This window comes from Prionailurus viverrinus, chromosome E3, assembly GCF_022837055.1.
Source record: "Prionailurus viverrinus isolate Anna chromosome E3, UM_Priviv_1.0, whole genome shotgun sequence".
Lineage (NCBI taxonomy): Eukaryota > Metazoa > Chordata > Mammalia > Carnivora > Felidae > Prionailurus > Prionailurus viverrinus.
In genome coordinates, this window is record NC_062576.1 from 35542985 (window position 1) to 35569123 (window position 26139).

Consider the following 26139-nt stretch of genomic DNA (forward strand, 5'->3'; position numbering starts at 1 on the left):
CTTCCATATAACAAAAGTCACAGCCAAGTTCATTTATCACTTCTCTTAAAAGAATAAGAACGTTAGTGTCACTGGATTTTTGCTCTCTTTCTGCTTGGACACAGACTTTTTGAGCCCCACCAATACCTGGCTTCAAATTTCTGAGGTTTGAGGAGCAGTACAATTAATATCCCTGAAAATGAAGATATTTGGGTTTGAATATTTGTTTTCACTTGTTCACCTCTGAATGCCTCAAGGGGGAAACACGATATGGGCAGCTCAAATTGCATGCATGAAATTCATATGTGTATGGACCAAACAAGCCCTTGGAAGGACTTCTGTTCATAGTATGCTCACAAGAATAACACTTTATTACCAAGAGCAGCAGCCTGGTGCATCCAAAGGGGCAAGCTCTTTCATATAGCCATTCCTCAACTATAGGGTGGGCCTCGTTAGTGAGATGGTTCTATCCAATTCAGACCCTATCGTCCCAGAATACTCTGCCACCTTGTATCTCACTTCTGCATTTTCCCTACAGAACTGTCCCTCCTGCCAGACATTAGGAGAACCACAAGAGGCAACCAACACAGATACACAATGGTGATTGACTGAAGAAGGAAAAAGTTTTAAGAACACAACCTACCAGTATATTTACAAAGACATCAGACCTTTGTCTTTAATTGTACCAGAATTTTAGAACATATGATGGTTGTGTTTCACAGCACTCTTCCTTGGGACATGATACATTCTCTCTCTCTCTTTTTTTTTTTTTTTTTTTGTCTTAATTTTTGTTTATGCTTATTTATTTTGAGAGAGAGAGAGACACACACACACAGAACCTGAAGCAGGTTTCAGGCTCTGAGCTGTCAGCAGAGAGGCTAACACGGGGCTCAAACTCACGGACCGTGAGATTGTGACCTGAGCCGAAGTTGGACGCTCAACCAACTGAGTCACCCAGGCGCCCTATGATACACATACTCTTAAAAATAATGCTACTATTTCTCCATTCCCTTCCTTCCTTTCTTTTTCCTCTCCCTCTCCTCCCCACCCCAAGCTCGCTCTCTCTCTCGGGCAACCTATATATCTTGAATTTTTTTAGAGTGTCTCTAGGGTTCCTGAGAAAAATCTCTGAACAAAGGGTATGACTCGGAGAGTTGGCTCAGAAGATGGCCGACTATCAAATCAAATCTACATCAAAGCATAAAGTTATTGCCAGTAGTGATATTTTAAGGGATATATCATGGACTCTGCGGCAGTACCAAAAAGGAATTATTAAAACGTATTTGCAAAATAGTTATTTGGATGTATCAGTTCTCTACTGCTATTTATTTTCTTTTAATTCCACGCAAACAATCCCACTACATCCATTTCAGAAAACTGCCTTTTTATGGAGCTCATTAATTCCATGGAGTCAACCTGCATGATCAGCCCTCCCGCTACAGTGATTATAAGTACAAAAGGAGATGTCTGCCAAATAATAGCCTGGGGAGGGATATCAGGCCAATGTGGCCCACATGGGAGGCCAACAGAGGAATCTGGGTAGAATTATAAGGGATAGGTTTCATGGTGATGTCTCTGTCCACTGTTAGGCAATTTTGATATACAGTTCTGTCTCTCCCCACTTGACCTTTAAGACAAAAACCATCTCTCTCAGCCCCATATGTGGATCATCCATGACCCTCTCAGTGGAATCATTTACCCCAAATGACCAGAGAGAGGTATGATCAAAGGGATTAACAATGTAGCTGGGAAATCTGCTACCCCCAAGCAAGGGCAGGGCAAACTAAATGACCAAAGCAGTGCATGTGCACTCTGGACAGTGTGGGTGGGCTCACCTCTCAGGAGGAGAGAGGAGACTGGCATGGGTCTTGACCCCCATGCTACTCCTAGTCTGCTCTGCACTCTCAACACAGACCAAAGAATTTAAACTTCAAGAGCAGCTGCCCCTGATTTTCAGAAAACTGGTTATAGAGGATAAAGTCTGGCCAAGTGATTCTCAGCCTTGGCTGCACACTGTAAAAAACACTTGGTGCCCTTCTGGGGCGCCTGGGTGGCGCAGTCGGTTAAGCGTCCAACTTCAGCCAGGTCACGATCTCGCGGTCCATGAGTTCGAGCCCCAAGTCAGGCTCTGGGCTGATGGCTCAGAGCCTGGAGCCTGTTTCCGATTCTGTGTCTCCCTCTCTCTCTGCCCCTCCCCCATTCATGCTCTGTCTCTCTCTGTCCCAAAAATAAATAAACGTTGAAAAAACACTTGGTGCCCTTCTAAAATTCTCAGTGATCATGCTACACCTAAGACAGGTTATATGGGAATCTCTGTGAGTGGGTCTTGGGTGTTTGTAGTTTCTAAAGAGCTCCAGGTAACTCTCATACAAGCCAAGGCTGAGGGCCACTTGTCTAGCTGAATGGTTAAGTCTAGTTCCTTAGACTCACAGGGAGAGGTGAAAATAACGGGAAAGCCCAGGCCCTTCTCCTGTGGTCCTAGCCTAATTGGTCTGGGGCAGAATGTGGAATGAGGTAGTTTAGGAAATATTCAGCAGTTAATGTAGGATTCTGTGCCGAGTGTGGGCCTGGTTAAGATTCTCTCTCTCTCTCCCCCTGCCCCCTTCCCCCCCCCCCCCGCTTCTCTTTACCTCCCTCTCCCCTTTCCCCCCCTTACCTCTCTAAAACTTAAATATATATATAAATATATATATACATATACATATATTTATATATATATATATATATATATATATATATATCCCCAACTATTCTTAAAAAACTAATAAAAAAAAAACCTCATTTCTGAAAGCGAAGGTGGTCTAATGGTGGCCACAATGTCATGCTCTCTGTATCTAATTCCTCCCGTGTTTCTCTTATTTCAGTATCTTCCATGAACAAACTCAAGAGGATCTTTGCTGGGTCTTTCCACTTGCCTTCTGAGTCTGCATCTAAGTCTCTTTACCAATTTTTTCACCTAGGATTCCTTTCTATTTTTGAACCCTCTCTCTACTGCAGAATTTCTCAAACTTCCCTGAAGATAAGAATTAATTAGAGTGCTAAAATATAGATGCTAAAAATAGACGTCTGGGTTTCAGCCCTGACCCCCTGAATCAGAACTTCCAGGAAAGAGATGTGAATATCTGTCCATTTGGTGAGAACCCAGGCCTGGTTACTGACAAGCTGTGGGGACCCATTCACCAGTCCTAAGTGTCTGGTGCTCCTGGAAGAGAATCATCATTCCAGGTAATTCTTACCACGGGGACATTTGGGAACATTGCTGAGAAATTTCCTGCAAGTTCAGTCCCATTTTCATTTCAGAAATCTTCCTACTCTCCCAGGAAGATTGACAGGGGGAGGCTTTGTGGGAGGAGGGAGGATTACTAATTTAGGAAAAAGAATGAAACGGTTGATCGCTGAGCACGAGGAAGAAGGCTACATTTGTCTCGGCTCTTTGGAGTGTTGGTGTCAAAGAGCCAGTGACCCGATGTCGATGGAGTACTTATCCATGACAGGAGGTGGCCAAGCCCTGTATCTATGTATTAACTGATTTAATTTTCTCTACACCCCCTCTTCCTATCCCAGTCTTTATAGATGGGGAAGTGGAGGTGTAGGTCATGACCATGTGCAAGTTGGTGGAGGTGAAATCTGAACACAGCTGGGTTGGCTCAAGACCCCAGCTCTTCTTCACTAAGATTGTTCTGAGGGGCACCCATGTTGGGGTGCTGAGTCAGCAGTGGAGTGAAACATCTCTATGGAGGAACCTCCTGAAACTGTCCTGAACCTTTCGTTCCTACCGACAAAATAACAGAGAATCTGGATTCTCCTTTGAGTATGATGTTAATTGAAGTTTGAGAGGGATAATTATATTCTGCTTTAGCAACCTGCAATGTGGAATGACACGGGCCATGGTCTTTCTTTTTCATTCTATCACCAGACTTCATTATGTTTTACGATGGTTTTCATAGACCAACCATCTAGACTCTGCATCTGACTCAGCTGGTGGTACATTTAAATTAGTCCTGTGACCTGCCATATCATCCTTCTACCCCACTTTTCTTCTTAGGCGAAATCTCATCTGTCTGTAATTTTCTTTCTTCTAAAAATTACCCACGGCTGAACTCTAAGAGTCAAATTAAAATAGTAGCCAGCCAGTATTGCTGGAGGGAATGTGAGAAGCTAGGTATGGAGACAGAGTAAAGGTTGGGGCAGAGGCAGGGGAGGAGGGAGGGCAGACAGGAAATGTTCTCCCATCAAAGAACACTGGTGTTAAGTTTTACTGTTGGAAATTCTGGTCACTTCTCATTCTTTGGCCTTTTAATTCTGTCATGTCACTATTGTTATGCAAAACTCTGGGTGGATATCAGTCATGGCAGTCTTCTTCTAGTATCTAATGCTATGAATATGGAAGCTAGCAAGCCCACGCCCACACACACACACACACACACACACACACACACACATACATGTGATTAAAACCCTCCAAGGCTATCTAGTGCAAATTCCCTAGGGCCTTAGAAGTTAGTCTTCAACTCTGGCACATGGCAGTCAAGATGTCCCAAGACAGCAATGACACAGAGTCAAATTAATTCTATCTGTAGATTCTGGGCACCTGTTGGTTGTAAGGCAGAGTATCTTAATGTTGTATATATAATTTTTTAAAAATAAAATACTAATGACCAGGTCCATTTCCCAATCTTTTTACGTCAGAATCTTTGAGAGTAATTCCCAGGCCCAGGTATTCCCGAAAAGCCACTCTGGTGATCTCAAGTGTCGGCCAGCACTGAGAACTGACATTTCACTGTATGACTATTTCTTTGAACTTAAGTGCCCTGACTCTGCAGGGAAGAGAGCTGTGTCCTCTGGTTTTTCAATTAAACGGCACTAGTGTTGACAGCCACATTTTTAATTGCTGATATTTTAGTTTTTGGAAATTATATTATAATAATTATATATATTGTTTAATATATTACTTATTAATTTTTTACAGCTGTGCTGTGCTTACCACGATGCCTCCTTCTAGGCATGTGGGATTAAGGTAGAAACACACACTAATCAGGAATTCTTCCTGTTCATATTAAGAAGTTGCTGGAAGGGTCATATGGAATCCAGCCAGGAATGTCTTCTGAATAGTTACACATAACATGCAGAAATAAGGTGCTTCCATTAAAATTCTTTTTGCTGGCTTTACTGAATAGCTCACTCCTCTTGTTCACTGAATTCTCAGATGGTTCATGAGGGTTTGCTACCTGCCAGACACCCAGCTAAGCCAAAGGGACGGGACCTTGTGCTCCTGGCCTTTAAATCACTGTGCAGCATCTGTATTGGGCTTGGCTGTCAGGAAGCTCATAACCTAACTTATATTTCAATTTTACACATTTGCAATCAGTATTTTACCTCCCTTCCCCCGACTCAGTTCTAAAACTCTACAATTATAAAAAGCCCATTCAAATTTATATTTTTCACTGCCCTGTCGTTATTTCTATTTATGTTTCAGTACTGAATTACATGTACTTGGAGAGGCGGTGGCAAACTGTAGAATGAGATGGGGTGTAAACAGACAAAGCAGCAAGCAAACAAACAGATTGACTGTAGAATCCTCTGAAAGGGTCTCTCCCGATCCTTCTCATCTTAAAAGGGAAAGCATTTAACATACACTTAGAATCATTTCATTTAGTTGCAGTTGCTATTGCTAACATTGACCACATTTTGAAAAATAAAGTTTACTTGGGAAAGGAGGTTGACTGCTCTGGATCTATCCTCAATTTGAATGTTCCATCCAAAACTTCTGGGTTTAAGAAATTCAAATCCAAGTGCGTGCCCATTCCCTGGAGACCCCAAGAGTAATCCACTTCCGGAATTTTAGTTTCTCCAAACTTGAGCAATCTCCTCAGCTCCCACTACTTTTTTTCTCAGGTAAAAGAGAACAAACGGTGAATCTGGAAGCCCTGCCCTGTCACCTTCCTGGGCCTCAGTTTCCTCATCTGGAAAATGGGGACAAAAATAGCACAGGCTTCCCTTAGATTTATTTTATTTTGTTTTATTTTTTTTGCACTATGATGAGAGCATGAATGTGAAAGCACTTCATTTGTGGGTAAACTGCCATTTTTTTTTTTTTTTTTTTTTTTTTTTGGCTGTGCGAACTCATGAAGGATAGCTGTCTTCTCTCCCCAAAGAGAAAAGGCATTTGTGTTTTTAAGTGCGGGGCTTTCACAGTTTTAGGCCAAAAGGGGGACAGTGAACAGCCCTTTGAGGTTACAGGTGCCTCCGGGAAGACAAGTTCCAACCTTGTCTTCCAGAGATGAGAGGGACACAGAGGAGCTCCTAAAAGAGATCGACTTTCTGATGCGGGGTTGGAAATGGGTCTGGCCAGTTCTGGGAACAGCTATGTGTGTTCTCATGGGGAAGCAGCTGTCCTTTAGAAGAGAGGAGTCCCGTGCTTAGTGAGGTGGGCAGGAGCACATGGTATTGGGGCTGAGGCTCTGGAGGCTGGAGAGGCCACACTGACAAGGTCTGCGCCCACCTATGAGTTATGTGCACAATGGAGTGAGTGCGGTGGTGGAAAGGTCCAGAACCTTTCAAATCCCCAGGGGATTCTGATAACCCACGACCACCCCCAGATACTGGAGCTCTCACCAGTGGCAATGCGAAAAGAGCAACAGAGGCAGATTTCGTTTCAGTTTTTGAAAAGTAAGTCTCTGGAGACAAACTGGTTGTATAGAAATCTAAAGCAGTGGTGATGTGGGGGCTAGGTTTATGCCACAAGAACCGGTCATTTTTCCTACAAAGCTGACGTGTCCCGGGTAGCCTGGACTCCTCCAAAGACAGAAAAGAGAAAGATGAACAGAAAAACAGGCTGTTTGATCTCATGGGTCCAGTGGCTTCTTCCTTCAGAATTTTTTTTTTTTTGGCCCAAATTATTTTTCCCCAAGTTTTACTGAGGTATGGTCGACAAATAAAAATTAGTATATGGGGTGCTGGGGTGGTTCAGTCACTTAAACATCTGACTTTGGCCCAGATTATGATCTCACAGTTCATGAGTTTAAGCCCCGCATTGGGCTTTGCACGACAGTGTGGAGCCTGCTTGGGACACACACTCTCTCTCTCTCTCTCTCTCTCTCTCTCTCTCTCTGCCCCTCCCCTACTTGCGCTCTGTCTCAAAATAAATAAACTTAAAAAGGAAAAACTGAATATAATTGGGTTGTAGGATGTACTTTTTAAAAGAGATGATTTAATATATGTACATATTATGAAATGATCATCACAGTCAAGCTAATCAACATATCCATCATTTCATATTGTTACTTTTTGTGTGTGGTGAGAACACTTAAGATCTACTCCCTTAGCACATTTTAGGTATCCCTATTTTGATATTTCTAAAATGGAAGTCAAGATTTAAAAATAAAACGCTCCATGGTCAAAATATTCTTCTAAGCCAGAAAACTTGCTCCTACAGGAACAAAACAAAATACACCCATCGTTTAGTGATGCTAATGGCAATATCCCATCCTGAGTGTCCTTTAGTGTCAGGTGCTACTTAAGCAGCTCTCTGCTCATGACCACACTAATTCAACAACAACCCAATCAGGCAGGCATCACTCAATAGCCCCACTTTAAAGATGAGGCAGCTGGGGATCAAACAGGTCCCTTAGCTTGCCTGTATTATCTCTGTAGTACGTAATGTTAGCCTAAATCTAAATCCCTGATCATATGCTACAGATGAACAGCAAAGATTTGCTAATGCAGGCCTCAAAGTAGGTACAGTGATTACAAAAGACTTTGCCTCAAATCCTGAGCAGACAATTTCTAAGTTGTGGGCAGCTGAGTAAGGCACAGGTTCCCAGAATGTTAGTGTTACAGGGGTATTAGAGCCTCATCTAAAAATGACTCCCACTTTCAAGTGGATTTAATTTTGTTTGCTCTGGTCTGGATATAGTCAGTGCTTTCAAGTAATACCTTATACTCTAAAATATCTGTCAATGAACAGTTGAGCTATTGAAAACCCCGCTCATTTTCACCACCTCCTGTAGTTTATGAAGTAATGTTCACCTTCATCTCCTTCTGACTGTAACTGGTATGATGGTCTCCATTTAGCAAATGAGAAAACTGAGGCTCAGTAAAGGGAACAGGAATCCGGTGGGATTTTTCCAGGGTATGGTTTACATCAGCCTGAGGTTATTACACAGTCAATGAGAAAATACTAGCATGAAATCATTTGCATTATCCAGAAATCTTCAGGGTAAAGGAAATGATCAATCGTGGCCCTCGACTAGTTGGGGGAGGGGGAGTTCCCTCAGGATGGATTGCGAGGGACCTCCAACGATGGATGGTTCTTATTTTCTCACTGAGGAAGGGAAAGTAGAGAAATGACTACAAACCAACAATTTGCTAAGACAAATTCTCCTACATGCTTCAAGCTTTGTAGAATGTCAACCTTATTTGCTGCATAGGGGGTAGCACTGAAGCTTGCCCTCTATGGGGGTGCTTCTCAAATGTCATCCAAACCACCCGGGGATCTTGAAGGTACAGATTCTGACACAAGAGGGCTGGGGTGAGTTTGAGATTCTACATTTCCCACAAGCTCCTGGTGAGGCCAACTGGGTTTGTGTGGGAACCATGCTTTGCAGGGCTCTTGGGACCCTCACAATGAGCCACTCCAATCTTAAAGTTTCAGAATTGACTAAGGCGATCACTCTTTCTCCATTGTTTAATTTTGAGATAGAGAAACTGAAGACAATAATTTAAAGAATAGCAGAGAAACAATCCATCATTCCGGGAAGGCTATGCAGCTGATAGTGTCCGGGATGCATGTTTAACATGCACCCACCTGACCACCTGAGCTCATATCCTACTAACTAAATGTAGCCCACACACCCTCTACCTATGCAGAAACGGTGAAGAAAACACGTCCCTCATCTTTTAATGCAGTTTATAACTTCAAATTACAAAAGTGGACCATGAACAGAGATGGAGATTGAGAGGCTGATCGAAGCATCCAACAATCATGGTTTTCTTTGTAAAGGCATTCTGAGCCTACAAACGCAGTGCAAAGTGCTGATGCAGGTTATCAGATGTTTGGTGTATTTCTATAATCTCAAGTCCAAAGCATTTCAATTTAAGTGATTACGATAATTAAGGGAAAAGGGTGTTGAGCTTTGATTATGTCTCATCTCTCCACAATCTATTGATCTATTCAAACATTCACACATCCTAATGTGGCAAGAATAAGCCCAGGAACAATGACACAATTGATGAGTTAGTTACTCCTTACGGAGATTCCCTCAAGCATTCACCTCCAAACTACCGTCTCTCTAATTCCTGATAGTGGTCCCTACTCTAAACGTTTTGTGTTAATTAAGTATGAACTACACTATGGTTTTGAGGAGAATTTAATTCCAGAGGAATCAATCACTGTGATTCACGCCAGGGAGAAAATCATGAGAAATCATTTATTTCTGTACAATGACTGTTCACATGCACGTACTGCGCACACATATGGAAACAGCACAGAGGCCACATTTAAACAGAAATCAGTTCTACTGGGAAAAAATTTAAACTTCTCTCAGAACTTGTTTCGATAACTTTAAAGGAAATACTAGAAATTTTTAGTGAAAAGTTCCCTCTTACCCTAAAAGACAGCCTATAGTGTATTACACAGGGACAAAAAAGACACACACAAAAAAAAAAAAAAAAGCAAGGAAGTAGACCGTGTTCAATGTTTGTCACATTCATGAACTAAGATTATTGTGTGTGTATTTCCTTCTCCTTGACTGGGAAGCTGTCTTCCATGAGGAGCTCTGTATTTGCTGTGGAAAGGGCTCCTCCAGAGTCTCCGTGTACCCATTCTCCTTGGAAGTTTCTGACCTGCCTCTAGAAAGTACCAGGCTTTCTCACCTGTCTCGAAACCCTTCACAGCTGAAGGATCCTGATGATGCTACTATAGGATAGGTTTTATTTGCTTCTTTGTGGCCTATCAAGTCAATGATCTGCAACCTGAGAAGTGTGTAATTAGGCCATGACATGACCAAAGGAGTTGTTACATCTTGTCTCCTCACTGGCAAAAGTGTCTACCCACATGGCTGTGACAGCTATGGTCTACTGGGTTTGGAATTTCCTTTAATGTCTCCCCAACTCCTTGTTGGTCCAGTCTGTTGACTATTACAGTCTTGGTTCTTTTTTTTTTTAACGGCTTCAATTGCATACATATTCATTCAATAGTGCATAGCAGTTGTAAAGAAGCCATTACAGATTTTAGACCAAAGGCAATTAGTTCTTGAAAGAGAAATTTGAGCACTTTTTCTTTTAACCTGTGTGTGTGTGTGTGTGTGTTTGTGTGTGTGTGTGTGTGTGTGTGTATGCATGCATGCATGTCTGTAAATTCACAATAGGAGAAACTAAGGAAGTCCATCAGTAACAGCTATATTTATTTTTAGCACCAAGAGCTTTGTGTCCATAAACACGAGTTTCAAAAATCATATTGATGCTACTATCAAGAGTATCTGTCCCCTCCGCTATATCAGAGCCATCTCAATTGTTACTAGATGAAATCACTGTCAATCTACACAGCAGGTGGGCAGAAAAAGTAATTTATATTAGTTATCATAACTTTTGTTTTTTGGTGAAGGCCCAATAGGAACTATTTGATCCATAGGGAAAATAAATTATTGCTGGTTTTGACAACACAAAATTTGACTCATGTTTTCATCATTAACTCATGTCTTAGTTACGACGATTTGAGGATGTAAACATGACTTGCCCTGACTTTGTTAACAATTGTGTAAGGAGGCAGAAACAGCCCAGGACCTGGACTAAAGGACTCTGGGTGTGAAGTCCAGTCTTTGGACATGGAGAATCTGCCTAGGATAAGCATACATGTTCTGCTTGATCTGGGACAGTCCAGTTGAAGCTTTCTGTCCCGGACTCATTCTTAATAACAGGACATTCCTTCTCTGTCTCAAGCGTCACATTCTGGACAGTCATTTCTGGGGTCACGCTAACTACACCGCTTCTCTCCTCAGGTTGTGTGTTCTAATGTTCTACACAGTACCAGACACGCAGAGACGCTACCAAAAAAAGTAACTTCAAAATAGAAATAGAAAATCTACATGGTGAAAAGAAAAAAAAAAGTGTGACAGGGAAGATACTATACTTTCCTTACTTTAAGGAGCGCTGACATATCAAAATCCAAACTTTGGATAACTGAGAAACTGAAGGGCTTATATGGCCCTTCCCCTAAGTAAGTCTGTCTATAACAAAAACAAAGCAAAACCCAACAAATGATTCCTGGAACTCACTGGAGTAAAAAGAATTAGATTTGCATATAATCCTACCTATTAAGTTTTAAAAGGCTTGTCTACGCCATAACTTAGCCCAGTCGGTCTGGCCATTATCTTTCCTAAATGCTTTCAGTGACTCCAGAAACTATTAAGGAAATAACAGATTCAAACCCCTGAATTTTAGAGGTTTGGGTGGAGCGACATAACCTAGGTATTTTTGTTTTCCTCCTTCTTGCCATCCAGATTTACAGCTCTTATGGGAACACAGGAAAGTAAAAGACAAGAACACTTTATATAGTGCCCTTTCTGTGCGGAGTATCTCACAGCCATTGCGTCAATACTTCCAAACCACTGTGTAAGGTGGAGTCAATACACCCATACAAGACGAAATGTCATGTGAAGAAATTACTTCTCAAGATTGTTCCAGTGAAATGCGACAGAGCCTAGTGATTAAGGGCACATTCTTTAGCTTCAGAGCTGAGCTGAAGAAAACTTGCCCACTCTTCGAAGCCTTGCCTTCCCAATCTGTAAAATGGAAGGGCCACATCAATTTTACAGCATCCTTGGATGGCTCAATGGCACTGTATTTGGAAAGCACATAGCACAGTGCCCTGCACTGGTCAGGATTCCATACAGAGCCACTGTTACTACTGCTATGCTCATAATTGTATTATCACGGTTAGAGAGGATTTGAATCCAAGTATGCTAGCCTACCACCTCCAACTTCCAGAAGACTTAGTAAATAAGGCAAAGAATACAGTCCGCTATTTCCAACTAGTGAACATATTAACAGGAGCACTGTCATATATATCGCCAGTTTTATTGAAGAAACGTATTTTCGTCTGGTTTCTGTGCTGTGTAATGGGAAGCTCACAGACAATGTATGTTTCTTTCTAGTTACCCTAAAGCTGCCTAGACTAATTAGCTTCATTCACCCTCTCTCCTCATGAGGGGGACCCTGACTTGCTGGAAAAAAAAAAAAACAAAACCAAATGAATCAGTTAAGAAAGTGCACTTTAAACCAAAAAGAAGAAAAAGAATGTAAGTAAAAATAATAATATATTACATATTTATATATTATTTCTCTCTCTCTCTATATATATATACATATATATATATATATATACACACATATATATACATATATATACATATATATACACACACACATATATATTTCAGCTTGGTGTTCTAATTCTGAAAGCCGAATGTGCCTTTCTGGGCACTGGGATAGTAGGATGTAAATAAAGGCATTAGCGACTCATTTCTGTGACATTTCCATTACAAGTTGACAGAGCATCTTTTCTTGAATTGCAGAACCCTGGAGAGCTTATCAGGGCAAGTGGAAAAAAGCAGAAAAGAGAACTAAAATCAAGAACAGCTTCGACAAAGCAGGGTCAACAAAGGTACAGAGAGAGAACTGCTGTTTGCTGCTCTGTTTTGACTCAACAGGTAAGAATCTAAATCCAAACCAGTTTCCTTCTGACCCTGGATCCCTGTCTCAGCTGGGGAGATGCCATGGGATAGACACACTCCTATCGCCATCAGTCTCCACGACCTGGGCCATCAGCTTTTTTTTTTAATTCATCTGAGAACCACCCCTGGCATTAAGGTTTATAATGCACTAACTCTACTTTTCAACAGTGGTCTCAGAGGAAAAAAAAAATTGAAAATGTAAAAATCTAATAGGAAGGCTACTATAGAGCTGCCAGCATTTATTCTGCCAAGTAAAAACATTAAAAACAAAATTGCATAAAACAGGAAAAAAACAAAAAACAAAACAAAGCTACCATTTTCTGTTGTCATCGTTTTGTAAAAGATAAGCTCTCTGTATTGACATCTAAGAAGCATGGCTAATGCCTGACCGGTCCCTGGAGTGGCCTTCCTTCCTCACTCCCTCCCTCCTTCCCTCCTTTCTCCCTTCCTCTCCTCCCTTCCCTCTCTTTCTTTTTCTTCCACTCTTCTGTTCTCTGTTCTCCTCTCTCATTTTTCTCTCTTCCATCTAACCACCTGTGTATCTATTTATCATCTAACTTTCCATCCATCCACCCATCCACCCACCCACGCATCCATCTATCCATCCACCCATGTATGTATGTATGTATGTATGTATGTATGTATGTATCTATCTATCTATCTATCTCTACCACCCATATAAATTCAAATAGAGGTAGACCAACTTCTCCATGACCTCAAAGACACGCCTACTTATCCTTATTGACTTTTAAAAAAGAACTACTAATCTATTTCTCTCTGAAATAGAAACTTCTATTAATAGGTTATGACTATCACATTAAAAAAATGTTCTAGCATGTGGCTTATGACTGCCTGAATTTGATAAGTCCTGACCTCCTTATATTAAGATTTACCTGGATTCTCTCAGGAGTCTTTTGTGAGGGCCTAAGACACAGCTGTGTGTGTGTGTGTGTGTGTGTGTGTGTGTGTGTATGTTCATTTAAGCATATGTGTATATAGACACAAAACATACACACATATATATGAAGTGTGTATGTGTGTGTGTGTGTGTATTTCAAATGCAGAGGGCAAGATTACTGATTCTAGGGCATTTTAACTACTAAGTTACGAAACTGCCAATATTCCATTTTTTTGTCACACAAAATGTTTTCAATGAAACTTTAAGGTCTCAAAAAACAAATGAACAAAAAAAGGAGAAAATAAAAGAAACAAAACCTTGTTGCATGTTGTCTCTATTGCTCAGGCTAGGGGCACCTGTGGGGCTGGGGCTATAACTGTTATGTCCAAAGTGGCTGACTTTGGGGGATCTTCAAAGGAAACACATGTCTTACATGAAAGAAGAAATGGCCCTTGGTAACTATCAGTGCAACGGGATCGTTATGAAACCTCCGAGCGAACCACTCTGCATTACTTTCTTCTCTGGCTGATCACACCCTTAGTTCCCTTCTGCACTAACGTGGGGGACGTTCTCATGCACTGGTTGTTAGGAGATGTTAGAATGTTTAGCAAGCAGGACAAGCAATGACAAATATCTGCCTTTCTGGAGAGAGAACATTTTCATCAAAGCTATAGACACATCATACATACATCCCCAAATATTTGTGGCACAAGTCCCTGAATAGGGAATATCCCCTCCCGCCCCACTTTCTGGTTTGGCTGCTCACAGATGCATCAACAACCAAGTCATAAAACACAAAGAAACGAAGAGCCAATCCATAAAGAGAAGCCTACCCCCAGGCTTAATTCAAGCAAGCCATTCATCGAGCTAATGTGATGGTGGACCTGTCAAATCCAGAACGCATCACGGACACATCAGCAACACCAAGTGGCATGCAATGACCAGATGACCGTCGGCCCCACTGCCATGCTTTGATTGGTTCAAGCTCAGAAAACAATCCCCTTTGAGAGTTTGGACAGTTGGCTTTCCCTAAATCAAAGTGAGATTAAAAAGGAAGGTTTGGTGAAGGCAAGTGCTTACCAAAGGTTTTCTAAATGCCAAGGAAATACGTTTGCCTATTCCCATTAAATTCGTCAGTGAGACTATACAATTACCTAGTCCAGGCAGGTCTGTTTCTTTTGGGGAAATCTCTGCCCACACCAGATGGTCTTCATTCTGGAGGTCAGCAGTCAGAAACTCTCAGGGTGCTCCCAGATAATCAGCATGTGATCATGTAACCAAGAAGATGATGGGGCAGGGAGTTGCAAGGGACCCATCAAGGACCTTCTGGACAGTCCTGAGGTTACTGGGGTTCAACATTTTCCAAAGGTCCCTGAATCTTTAATTTGACGAGGGCTTAGTTTGTGCTGATAAAAGGCAAAATTCTACCAACGGGGGACATCAAACTTCTTTCGCTTTCCACATGCCTGAGGAGCAAATCTCATGATTACAAGTAAAGTTCATTGCGGCTTCTCTTTTCACTTAGTTGACAGCCAGTGAGCATCACCAAAATGCTCTCAATTCCAACTGATTTTGCTTCCTATCCTGAAGGAGTTTCTTTGGGTTAAGAAGTTTTACTCTTTGTCATCCTGCCTGTCTTCCAGACGAGAGGAACTGAGAAATCTATCATGGCTGATACTGCACTGTGATCGTGTAAAAATAAATTATTACACAACTTCCCTGAGATAAATTCTAGAAACTTGGCATCTTCCATCTGGATTCAAAACCTATTCTGACAATTTCATATTTTCCCCAAACGTGTGTCTTCTATCAAAGGGAAGGGTCTTCCTTCTCTTTACCTGCTTACTGAAAATATAAGGAAGTACCATCATGTCATAAATACATTTTGCAAATCGAACCAGAAATATCATTTTAAAGATTGTTTTCTGGCAATTTACCTATTCCTGCATTTACCTCAATGCAATAATCCCGTCTGTGGCAACTGTCTTGCTTGCAATAAAGTTAAATAGGGCTAGTGATCAATTTCTACAGCAACCAAGTAGACCCAATGTATATGAACAGCATGAGGCCAATTACATGGACAAGAGTATATTTACTTGGTTTCTTCCACTGAAACGATTCCTCTAAAGTGGGAATTGTAGGGCTACTCAAGATTTACCAATCCAAGAATGAGGGCAATTTTCGGTAGGACACGTTGCCAATGAGAAATATCAGTAATATTAAAAATAACAGATTTTATACACATATTTGCACAGGGTGACCCCCAATGCAACATCATTTTAACTTAATTTTCAAATGAATGCCAATAGAGATGGCCAGATTCTCAAGTAATTCTATCTAAGAACAGTATTAAATATTGTTTATTTTTCAAAAAGTGTCTAGGTTGGTCTTATTGAAGAAGGCAATTTAAAGTATATCTTTGTAATTAACCTTTTTCCAACCTGGGGGAAGATGCACTTATACTGAGAAGCAAGATAAAAATCCAAAGAAATAAATCCATGTAAGATTCTTATAATTATACAGCAGACTAAAGTTACTATGATTATAATTATATACAAAGTGGGTGTTTGAGAATTTAGCATCTAGAGATATTTTCATAAAAATAATTAAGGGTTGGAGATGAACCACATCACAATTGATACTTTGTGAATCTTCAGTGTGCAGAATTTAATAGCATTAAGACTTTTCATTTGTAGAATGAGTTCAAGGATTTCAAGATTAACATCATTTTATTAGCTTTATTGACCCTCTCTAGTTTCCTAATCCGGTGTCAAAGTGGATTGAAGATAGTAACGTACGTAAAACGTATTTTGCATCTTAGTGAAAGATTACTGGGTAACTGGATAATTTATGCATTTAGAACTGTATCTTGATGTTGTGTGGATTTCTTTAGAGGCTCCCTCCGGCCTTGGGAACTCGTTATGGCTGTTTATAAGAAAGTAGTAATGAAACCTGCACACAACCAGATAGTGATCTCCCTCCTTTCTTGCCAAAGAGCCATTTATTACAAGTGTAGGCATGGGGATTTCAAAGTGCAGCTTTTGGGGTTCAGGAGTTGATTTTGCTTTCTTCTACCTTGGAAGAAATCTGTAGCCACATCGAGCTCACAACACATCTCGTGAGAAATGGAATGGGGCCGCAGAAAAAGCACACCACAGCAAACCAAGAGAGGAACTAAGTCACAACAGGCCAGGGAGGAAGGAGAACCAGAGGCTGCCGACACTTCCCATTCAGGGGTCAAGTACATTGCCTGCTTACCTGTCTGACCCAGCATGCCTCAGCCACACATGCAAATTGTTACCATTACTGTTTTATTCATGAGACATATTTTTAAATTAAAAGAGTCATTACCAAAAATAAGCACCCTCGATCACATTTGTGCATGCAGAGCTTCTGAACATTCACGTTTATGTCCTCAGAAAACAGAGCCAAAGAGTTGCATTCAATATGGAAACGCACGCTTTGTTTTTTTTTTTTTTTTCAAGGCACCTACACAGGAATAGCTGTGGCTTGCCATTTCAGAAACCCAGTTATCTGTTAAGCCTGGGTAATGGGTCAAGCTCCCCTCCACCCCCCCACCCCCACCCCCACCATCCATTCTGACTTCTGCATTTCTTAAACCCACTCGGTCCCTTCCACTGCCAGTCTTAACACGTGGTGCACGTTACGAATAAATGTTGGCTTATCTTAGTAGGATCGGACACTGGGACTGCCAAAAAGAGTGAATCATCTTAGGAATGCCAGATACATCTCCCCCATTCCTTTGTTCTAGATTTAAAACATGCAGTGGAGGGAATGCTTTACTGGGTGTAAAACGTTGTGAAAAAAAAAAAAGGGGGGGGCACCAGGTGCTCGAAATTGAGGGAAACCTGTAGGATCGTCTTCTTGGGGTTCTTCCTACGAGTTAGATGAAACCGTGGCTGCTTGTTACGCAGAAGACTGTGGAAAGACTGTACGGGGACTGTATGTGTGTGCATGCAAGGTGTGCTGTTACAGGAATGGAGAGATCTGGAAAGCAACTCTACTCGGACCGGACATAGAAATTCTGTGTTTCAAGCAGAGAGGGCAAGAGTTTAGGATGGTCTAGGCTTGACTGTTCATCGTCCCTCTACATGGCGCCGTTTCCCTTCACGGTGGGACCTGACTTTTTGGGCGCTGCCTCCCCAGAAGTCATGCATTTGCACCAAAACCAGACGAGAATCTCGTCTCCCACCAGCTAAGTTCATTTCCAGGTAGTTGTCAAGCAGAAGAAGGGAGACTCTTACCTGTCACTGTAGGCAGCGGCAGTGGCAGGGGTAGGCTGGGCGTAGCGGTATGCAGCGTAACCACCCTAAAACGCAAGGAGAAATCGGACTTAGGAATGCACAGGAGCCCAACACAGGGGCGCCCAACTGGGAGACCACACCAGAACAGCAGTTACCCACATCCACCAGTCTAACGTGGAGGTTAATGAAAGCTTAGTACCAGAGCGAAGAACAAAACACACTGGAGAGACAGGGGCTTGGATACCAACCCCAGCTGGATGTTAAAGGTTAGCGATTGTGAGCATATCCCAGAGGAAGAACCCACATACCCTTCTAAAGAGATGTACCTACATGGTTAATGGTGATCGTCTTGGGGTGGGGAAGATTACGGGGGATTCTTTAAACACTCTTTATACTTTGCTGAACTTTCCAGAGTTTCAAAAATGATTATGCTTTCCCTTTACTTATTAGCTACTAACTTAGGCTTCATTCAAACACTCCTTGATTACTTCCTTGAAAATCCAATGTAGGCTGAGCTAATGCCCTCCTGTGTTGCATTTGTATTTATAAAAAAAATAATGCTTTGATTGAAAGTTTATTAGTAATCTCTTGCATATGTAGCTGTTGAACCACTGAGGCAATTAAAGAAGACTGTGTGTAGCTTTCTAAGTGTTGCATAATTATTTTAAAAAATGGAATGGTGAACACTTCTTAAAAATTCTGTCTTTTCTGCTAAAGATATAACACTGGTTCAGATAGGGAATTTGTTTGGTGTGGAAAATATGATAAAGCTTTCCAATTTGTAAATAAAATCATTAAGAAAAAAAACCTGAAAAAAATAATTAACATTTAGTTGCATGTACCAGCAAATGCAATTGTTCAATTAAGCAGAGGACAAGCAAATGGTCATATTCGAAAGGAATTGTGTTCAGTGGAGCATTGATTATCAAACTGTGAAAATAACTGAGCTTGCTTAGCAGACCACAGCAATACATCAACCACTGTCGAATGATCTCAGCACAATTAACAAACAGGATCCAGTCTCGACCGGTAACATTGGGACCACTAGGGTTCTAATTAGAATTCACAGTCCCATAATCCTCTGGGAAAACAGTTCTCACCCTCTCCATAAAGTGGCAGCTCTGAACAGACTGATGTGTTAGAGGACAGTGAACAGCAAAGTCACTCATGTGTCAGAGGGGACCTAACAACAAAATCGGGAGTGGGGGGTCTGTTACATTTAGCTCCACGTATAGGAGACAGCTGAGTTGTAGGACAAGGAGATCAATGCTACAAAAAACATCTTTCAGAATGTAGACAAAGTGGTCTCAATAATTTATTTCTACCCTCTTCTAGCAACAGCCAACTTTCAGGATATATCTGCCACCTCTAATGTAGCAATTCGAAAATCTAGTCTGTCCTTAGAGAAACTTGTTCTTTGGATCAGCCCTGGAGAAGGCACACACATCCAAGACATCCTGACAGAGTCACCAATCATTTGGAGCCAGTATTACAAAAAAGAAAAGAAAAGAAGTCTCCCTTGAACAATAACATGGAAGCTGCAAAAAAAACACCAGGTCTTATCCAGACACCACCTGGTGTTCCAAACACCACGTTCTCTAATTAGGAAACAGGGAAACTCATTAGATGTACTGAGGAGTTGTAAAACCAAAGCAGTTGTCACACCAGCACCAAGCTCAAGACAGAGAATGATGGGCCGAGGGGAAATTAGGTCACCAGATTTCTACAGTTGTTCTTTTTATCTGCTTGTCCATCTCCTTGGCTTTCATGATGTGTCCGGAAAGACACAGGCGTGCAGGTGTGTGTATTAAACAATGAGGTAGAGAGGGGCTGAAGATAGCTCTCTGATTGCTAGGAGGCGCTAACTACCACCAGTTGAAAGGTTTGATGGAGACAAAGTGATGTGTGTGTGTGTGTGTGTGTGTGTGTGTGTGTGTGTGTGTGTGTTCTCCCAGAATAAAAAGCAAAAGCCATTGCAAAGGTATCTGCATCGAGGGCCGTGTAAATCAGTCATGATTTGTGACTATGAATTTGGTCCCAGCAAAGATTTCTAGCAACAGACCCTTGCAAGAAACCCTCTGGGTTTGCACTCTGTATGTGTTCCCAACTTCTGTGATCGTTTCCACTGGTGAAAGTGGGCAGCAAGTTTGAGAAGTGGAGACAACAGCTGCAGTGGAAATAGCAGATGATGAAAATGAGCATCACTGACGGCCAGTCGGTATTCACTGTATGCACATAAAATGGATGTGTGTGCCATTGGGATCCTTGTGCACAACCGATGTGCTTGTCTACGAAGCTTTGGGAAGGGCCATCCACCCCACTGTTTTCACATGACTTGCCCATGTAAGGAGAATAAGTGTGTGTTTTTACGCAAGACAGGTACAGATGGTCAATACCTTGACATGTGTCTTTGTCATTCAGGAAGCTGCTTACTAGCATTCCCTATTTAAAAGTCAAGGTCACAGTGTGTTGAAGTCTGTGGAGTCAGTGGAGCCTCTGACCTTAAGCCGTGGTCTCCTTCCTGACCAGTAGGCCTGTTGGTGATGATGGCAATGCTCTACATATGTGCCATCCAGGACAGTAGTCCCTGGTCCTTGGTGACTATCGAACACCAGAAACGTGGCTAGTGGAGCAAACTGAATTTGTACTGTGTTTAATTTGAGTTCATTTGAATTTACATGCAAAGGGCCACATGGGGCTGGTGGCTTCAGTGCTGGACAGTCCAGGTCTGTGAGATCCATCACATAGGTACTCAGTGGAAAAAGGAAAAGGATTAAGTGGCTTGATCCCACCACATCTCTCTATTGCATTGTTTTCCTTTGCTATTTTTCTTCTGTACAAAATCCGTATTAGGGGAATAACAGAGTTGTGTATTAACTCAGTGTATGTGTGCATACACTGTAAAATGATCAAAAAATACAAATTGCTTTAATTTGCCTTGCTAACAGGTGACTCTAATCAATTTTATTGCTCCATATTTTGCAGCTCGCTGAGCATAGCCAGAGCTCCTCCAAGGTTCTGTGCTAACGTCTGAAAAAGGAACGCTCATTTCCATTTGCTGGCACCAAAGGATGTTCATGTTGAAACCAGTCTTCCCGACTTTAGGACAAAAATGCATCCGTGACAGTGAGATTTTTCCCACCACCAAGCCAAATGATAAGCACAACATAGTTCTGTACTCCCTACTCATAAAACATCCTCCTAAGCAAGCTATAAATGAGACCTTATATAAAATATAAATTTTAAATGGCCATTATGAATCTGCACTCCACCCTCCACCCCCACACCTCTGCTGCCACCACCAGACGTGGCCACAAAGTTGTCTGAAACATTTCTTTTGCTAGCAGACGTCCTCTGGAGGTTGGGCACATTACTGATTAAGGACCTCTGATGGTGCTCCAATAAAACATTTTCAAAACTGTGCTTCGTGGGATACTAGCTGGGGTAGGAAAAGGAACCTTTCCCAAATAGGTCTGGGAAGTGCCAAGTTGCTGACTGCTGTTGTCTGAAACATTTCTTTTGCTAGCAGATGTCCTCTGGAGGTTGGGCACATTACTGATTAAGGACCTCTGATGGGGCTCCAATAAAACATTTTCAAAACTGTGCTTCATGGGATACTAGCTGGGGTAGGAAAAGGAACCTTTCCCAAATAGGTCTGGGAAGTGCCAAGTTAAATAAGAGGAAACTGGCTATTCCATTTGTGGAACTTCCTAAAACAATACTGCTGAGCACTGTAGACCCTCAGTGCATCTGAGTCATTCAACAAAGGAAATCACATTTTTGACCTTAAAGCATACTTTTGGACAAAGATGTTCTAATGTCCTAATGGTGAATGACTTAGGAAGAGAGGCAAAATGTTTGTGTACTGCAGGGGACATAGGGTAGAAAGGGTTGTCTCGTGTGTGTGTGTGTGTGTGTGTGTGTGTGTGTGTGTGTGTTTCCCTTCAGTTTCACCATATAAAGTAGCAGTGGGCTTGATCCCAGACAGAAACACCCTAGCTTCTGAGAATACCCAAGGATCTCACTTTGTGCTAACCACAAATATACCAGTATACACATATATATCTCAATATGTGATTTACTGAAACTACATTTATAAAAACATTTGCAAAATGAAACACTTCAATAATCACTCCCTAATTTATCTGCATCATACATTCAGCAGTTTTTGAAGTGTGGCAATGAAAGTCAGTTTTCTCAAAATGTAAAAATAAAAGTTGATCTTGGGAATTTAAATTATTTTGTTCTCTCCTAGATCCAAGTACCCCTTTTTCATACAGATTTCTCATTAAAACCTGATGAATTCTCATGGTTAAAAAAAAAAAAAAGAATGCACTTTCTTAATGGACTTAATACAGAACAAAAAAAAAAATGAGAATTGTATGTTACAGGGAAATCCATGTAATAAAACTCCCACTGATCATCCTTAGCTTTACATTCTTCTTTCATTTTATTTGACAGTTTTAATGTTGGTTATAGACCATATTGGGAGACTCGGCCAGCTACACTCCAATGGATGTGTTGGCTCTTTTTTCTTCCTACAAATTGGTTCATTTGGGGGTTGCTTCAGCAGTGAGTAATAGGGTTGAAAGCTACAGCAATAGGTGTGAAATAAATTTATAAGAAGCTACAATGAAACCAGGGAAAGTTATGTTAGCTGTAGAGACCCTCAATGCTGGATGAATTTTTCTCTTAACCATTCTAGTTGACTCCAGGAACCTACTACAAAATTATCCAGACAACTGATGACAATGAAACATTGCAATTCTTTTCACTGAACTTATATTAATTGAGTGTAGATACATTTTAAGCCCGGAAATTTATAGCCAAGTCAGACCTCCACTTGGATACACTCATGATCTAGCAAACAAGGGAAATCTTAGGATATGCATCTCTATTCTGGAAGCATTCACATCGAAACTGGAAAATTCAGTTAAGTCTTTCCTCCTTCTATGTTAGAGAACATCTCCCCTCCCCAGAATTGTCTTGTTAGTAGGATTTCACAGCAAACCCACAATCATAGTGATGAGTTTTTCCACCAGTCGGGATTTCATACCTGCAGCAATTTATTGCCATACACAGGCTCTTGATACACTACTCTATAAGGAAACAGAAATGTAATGTTTTCAATGCAAAAATGAAATAAATAAAAGAAAATGCATAAGTCAGACAGAAATTCCAGAGCAATTCATTTACAAGTTTGCTTCTCTTACTTCCCTAAGATCTGAGATTGACCCATCAAACCCAAAGAAGAAGCAGGTTTTAGTTTGCAAATCTCTGTAACCCAAGGTATCGAGAAGGTGGAGGTAGGGATCGAACCATACTGATTATATCTGGGTTATAACCTGTGTTTATTTTTAAAGAAGAGAAAAGGATACTTTCATGGCCTCTTATCTTTGTAAGCATATTGCAACAGTTCAAATGAACTATTTCAAATTTCTCTTGTTATCTCACGATTAGAATTTTCTGGAATACCTGAGGATTTAGCTTTGATGCCTAGTGATCGAGACAGTTAAGATGACAGTACAGAGCAACCCTAACTGTATCAATCCTTTTTTTAAAATCAATATCAAATAGCAGAGAGCACAACTGAATTTTGTGAATTAATGAATCACACTGAAGCTACCAAAGCTACTTTAAATCTACATGACCAACAAAACGATGTGTGTGAATGTGTCTAGACAAGCTGATTATATATATAATATAAATATATATTTATATTATATATATATATATATATACATATATACATTTTATATACATATAAAACCCCTTTGACAGAGTGGGATGTGATTTTTGGATGTGAGAGTTTTTTGTGGGTGAACCTAATCTTTCCTGTGAGTGGTTCCAATTTAAAGTGAAATTCTGGGGGATGCTTGGGTGGCTCAGTCGGTTGGGTGTCCAACTCTTGATTTTAGGCTCGGGTCATTATCCCAGGGGCATGAGATCGACCCTACATCAGGCTCTGTGCTGGGCACAGAGTGTGCTTGAGATTCTCTCTCCCTTTCCCTCCATACCTCCCCTGCTTGCAGTCTCCCTCTCAAATAAAATAAAAAAAAGTGAAACTGTCCAGTTCCAGGGAAGACACTGAGGTGACAGAATATTGTAAGAGATTTAGGGACCTGCCTCATAAAGGTATGTGTGTGTATATACCTTAACCTTTCCTTAAGTTTCCTCTTTAGTCAATCTAGGCCTGTGGACCTATGCATGTCAACGCTCTGTGGAAGAGCCTAGAGCTGGGAAGCCCAATCACGTGGGCTCAGACTTCAGTGTGAATGAATGTTTCTGGACAAATCATTTCATCTCTTTTTGGGGGCGGGGGTGGGGGGAAGTTTCCTCCTCTAAAAACAAAAGTGGAGGTAATGGGTATTGTGATTCCTCCCTTCCAGGGCTGAGGAGAGGAGGTAAAGGCAGGAGGGGCTGAGCATCTTTCTTGTCTCCTGTAGCAAATGCTTAACTTCTTGGTGGGTGGTTGCCCCCAGGGTGACTGGCCTGCCTCATCATGCCCACCAGACTCTGCAGCTGGCTTCCACAGCAAGCAGGGTCCCAGGAACAAAGACTAGGGCTTTATTTGGATAAGCTCTGCATTCCAGCTCTCTGTGTTTACATCAGGGAAATTAAGACACCTCTTTAAGATCCATGGATGGCAGAATGACATCATTTCAGAAATAATTGTCTCCAGCCATGGTTTCAGCTAGGAACTTGTAACAGAATTTAAGAATAACGTAAGCATGCAGTGGCATCTCGAGACGTATCTGCTAGGCAGCCTCATGGCCACATGGACTGCTGCAAAGCTTAGGGCTTTCTTATAAAAAGGGAGCGTGGTTAAGATTTCTATCATATATCAGTGTTTCTCTCTTTTTCTCTCTGCCCTCCCAACTTGTCTTCTCTTCCCTTTTCCCCATTTCTCCTCAGTCTCGCCCTACTTTCCACTGAGTTAGTACATTCTTCTTAAACAGCGCTATTATAAACATCCTTATTAACATTTTCAATAGTTATCATTTGATCAAATGCCATACCCTCGGATAGCTCCCTGAGCCAGTGAAGGCACATGTCTGGCTAAATGCAGCTGAGCCACACTTACTGTCAGCCCTGTGGCCAATTCTGGTCTTGTGAGACCCACAGCTTTGCCCCTAAACAGGATGGATCTCTTTGTAGGTCCAGGGGACTTGGCCCTTCTATGTCAACTTTCCAACAGGTTGTCAAGATCCCATGGGTCACTTCTACTAACTTACTTATTTGTTTTCTTTAACCTGACTTTTTCATGAAAAAAAAAAATCAGTGTGCAGTGCTAAGCGGTAACAGTGAACTTACAGATTTGATATGCTAGTTATGTAAGCTAAATTCCTATCTTTTGAAATAAAAGTCTGTGTGTGTGTGTGTATGTGTGTGTGGCATGTCCTTGGGTGGAAGGGACCCAGGTAATGGCCTTTTATGCCATCCTTCCTGACCTGAAAACGGGCTACATCCTCTCTGACCAGTGGCCTTCCACACTGGGCATGAGCATGTGCCCTGTGGCCAGAGTCCATGCTTCTACTGCAGGGCTGGGGCCCTGAATAGGATGCTGTTCCTGTGCCCTCAGCCCAAATGAGCTTCCCAGGCTATGGCCTTAGCTTCTGGCTCACAGCACCCCACAACAAATCGAACTGTTCCTGCCATTTTAGGGCATTTGTGACCACTGCTCCTTCTCTCCCCAATCCTCTTTGAAAAGCTGAGGCAGAAGTGGCTCATTCTAGACTGGAGGCAATGGCTTGCCCATTGTAGGGGTCCTTCAGGTGTTTCCTATCCTCTGTGCTCCGGTGGGACTGAGGAAAGTCCAAGGGCTCCCCCATCAGGTGGGAGGGATAGAAAGAGCACGACAGAGGGAAGGGAGGAGAAAGCAGGTGCAGAGAAAAGACTGTGGTCTGCTGGCTGTGTTATGATAGCTGCTGGGCTACTGCCAAAGTGTCAGGGTGGACAGCAATGGGTAGGAACTGGTGGGTGGCCCTGCCTGCACCGTCCTTAGAAGTAACTTAAGCTAGAAGCTTATGACTCCACCCAGCAAAATTAAGAAGAAACAGAATGTTTAAACCTATTAGAGGCGACCCATGTATCTAACACACGTCCCCAGGACCTCCCAGGATTGCCCCAACCCTATTTATTGTGCACTGTTTGAATGAGATTGAAGGAGCAAGCCAGAAGCTTCCTTTACCTACAAGAGAACCTTGCATGCTTTTCTATGAACCGTGTTAATCATAATTTCTTTAAGAAATGGAGCACTGGGAAC

The 26139-nt window shown here is 41.7% G+C and overlaps 1 protein-coding gene across 9 annotated transcripts in view; it reads right to left on the reverse strand.

Annotated features, from left to right (window-relative positions):
- RBFOX1 (RNA binding fox-1 homolog 1) overlaps positions 1 to 26139 on the reverse strand; it is a 2066153-nt gene that overhangs the window by 16779 nt on the left and 2023235 nt on the right. For 8 of the 9 annotated variants that reach the window (XM_047839429.1, XM_047839430.1, XM_047839428.1 and 5 more), the window contains one exon: positions 17874 to 17938. In XM_047839429.1, coding sequence (XP_047695385.1) covers positions 17874 to 17938 — 65 coding nt within the window. Of the gene's footprint in view, positions 1 to 17870; positions 17939 to 22929; positions 22973 to 26139 lie in introns of those variants that run through there. The other variant, XM_047839435.1, reaches the window with a different exon arrangement.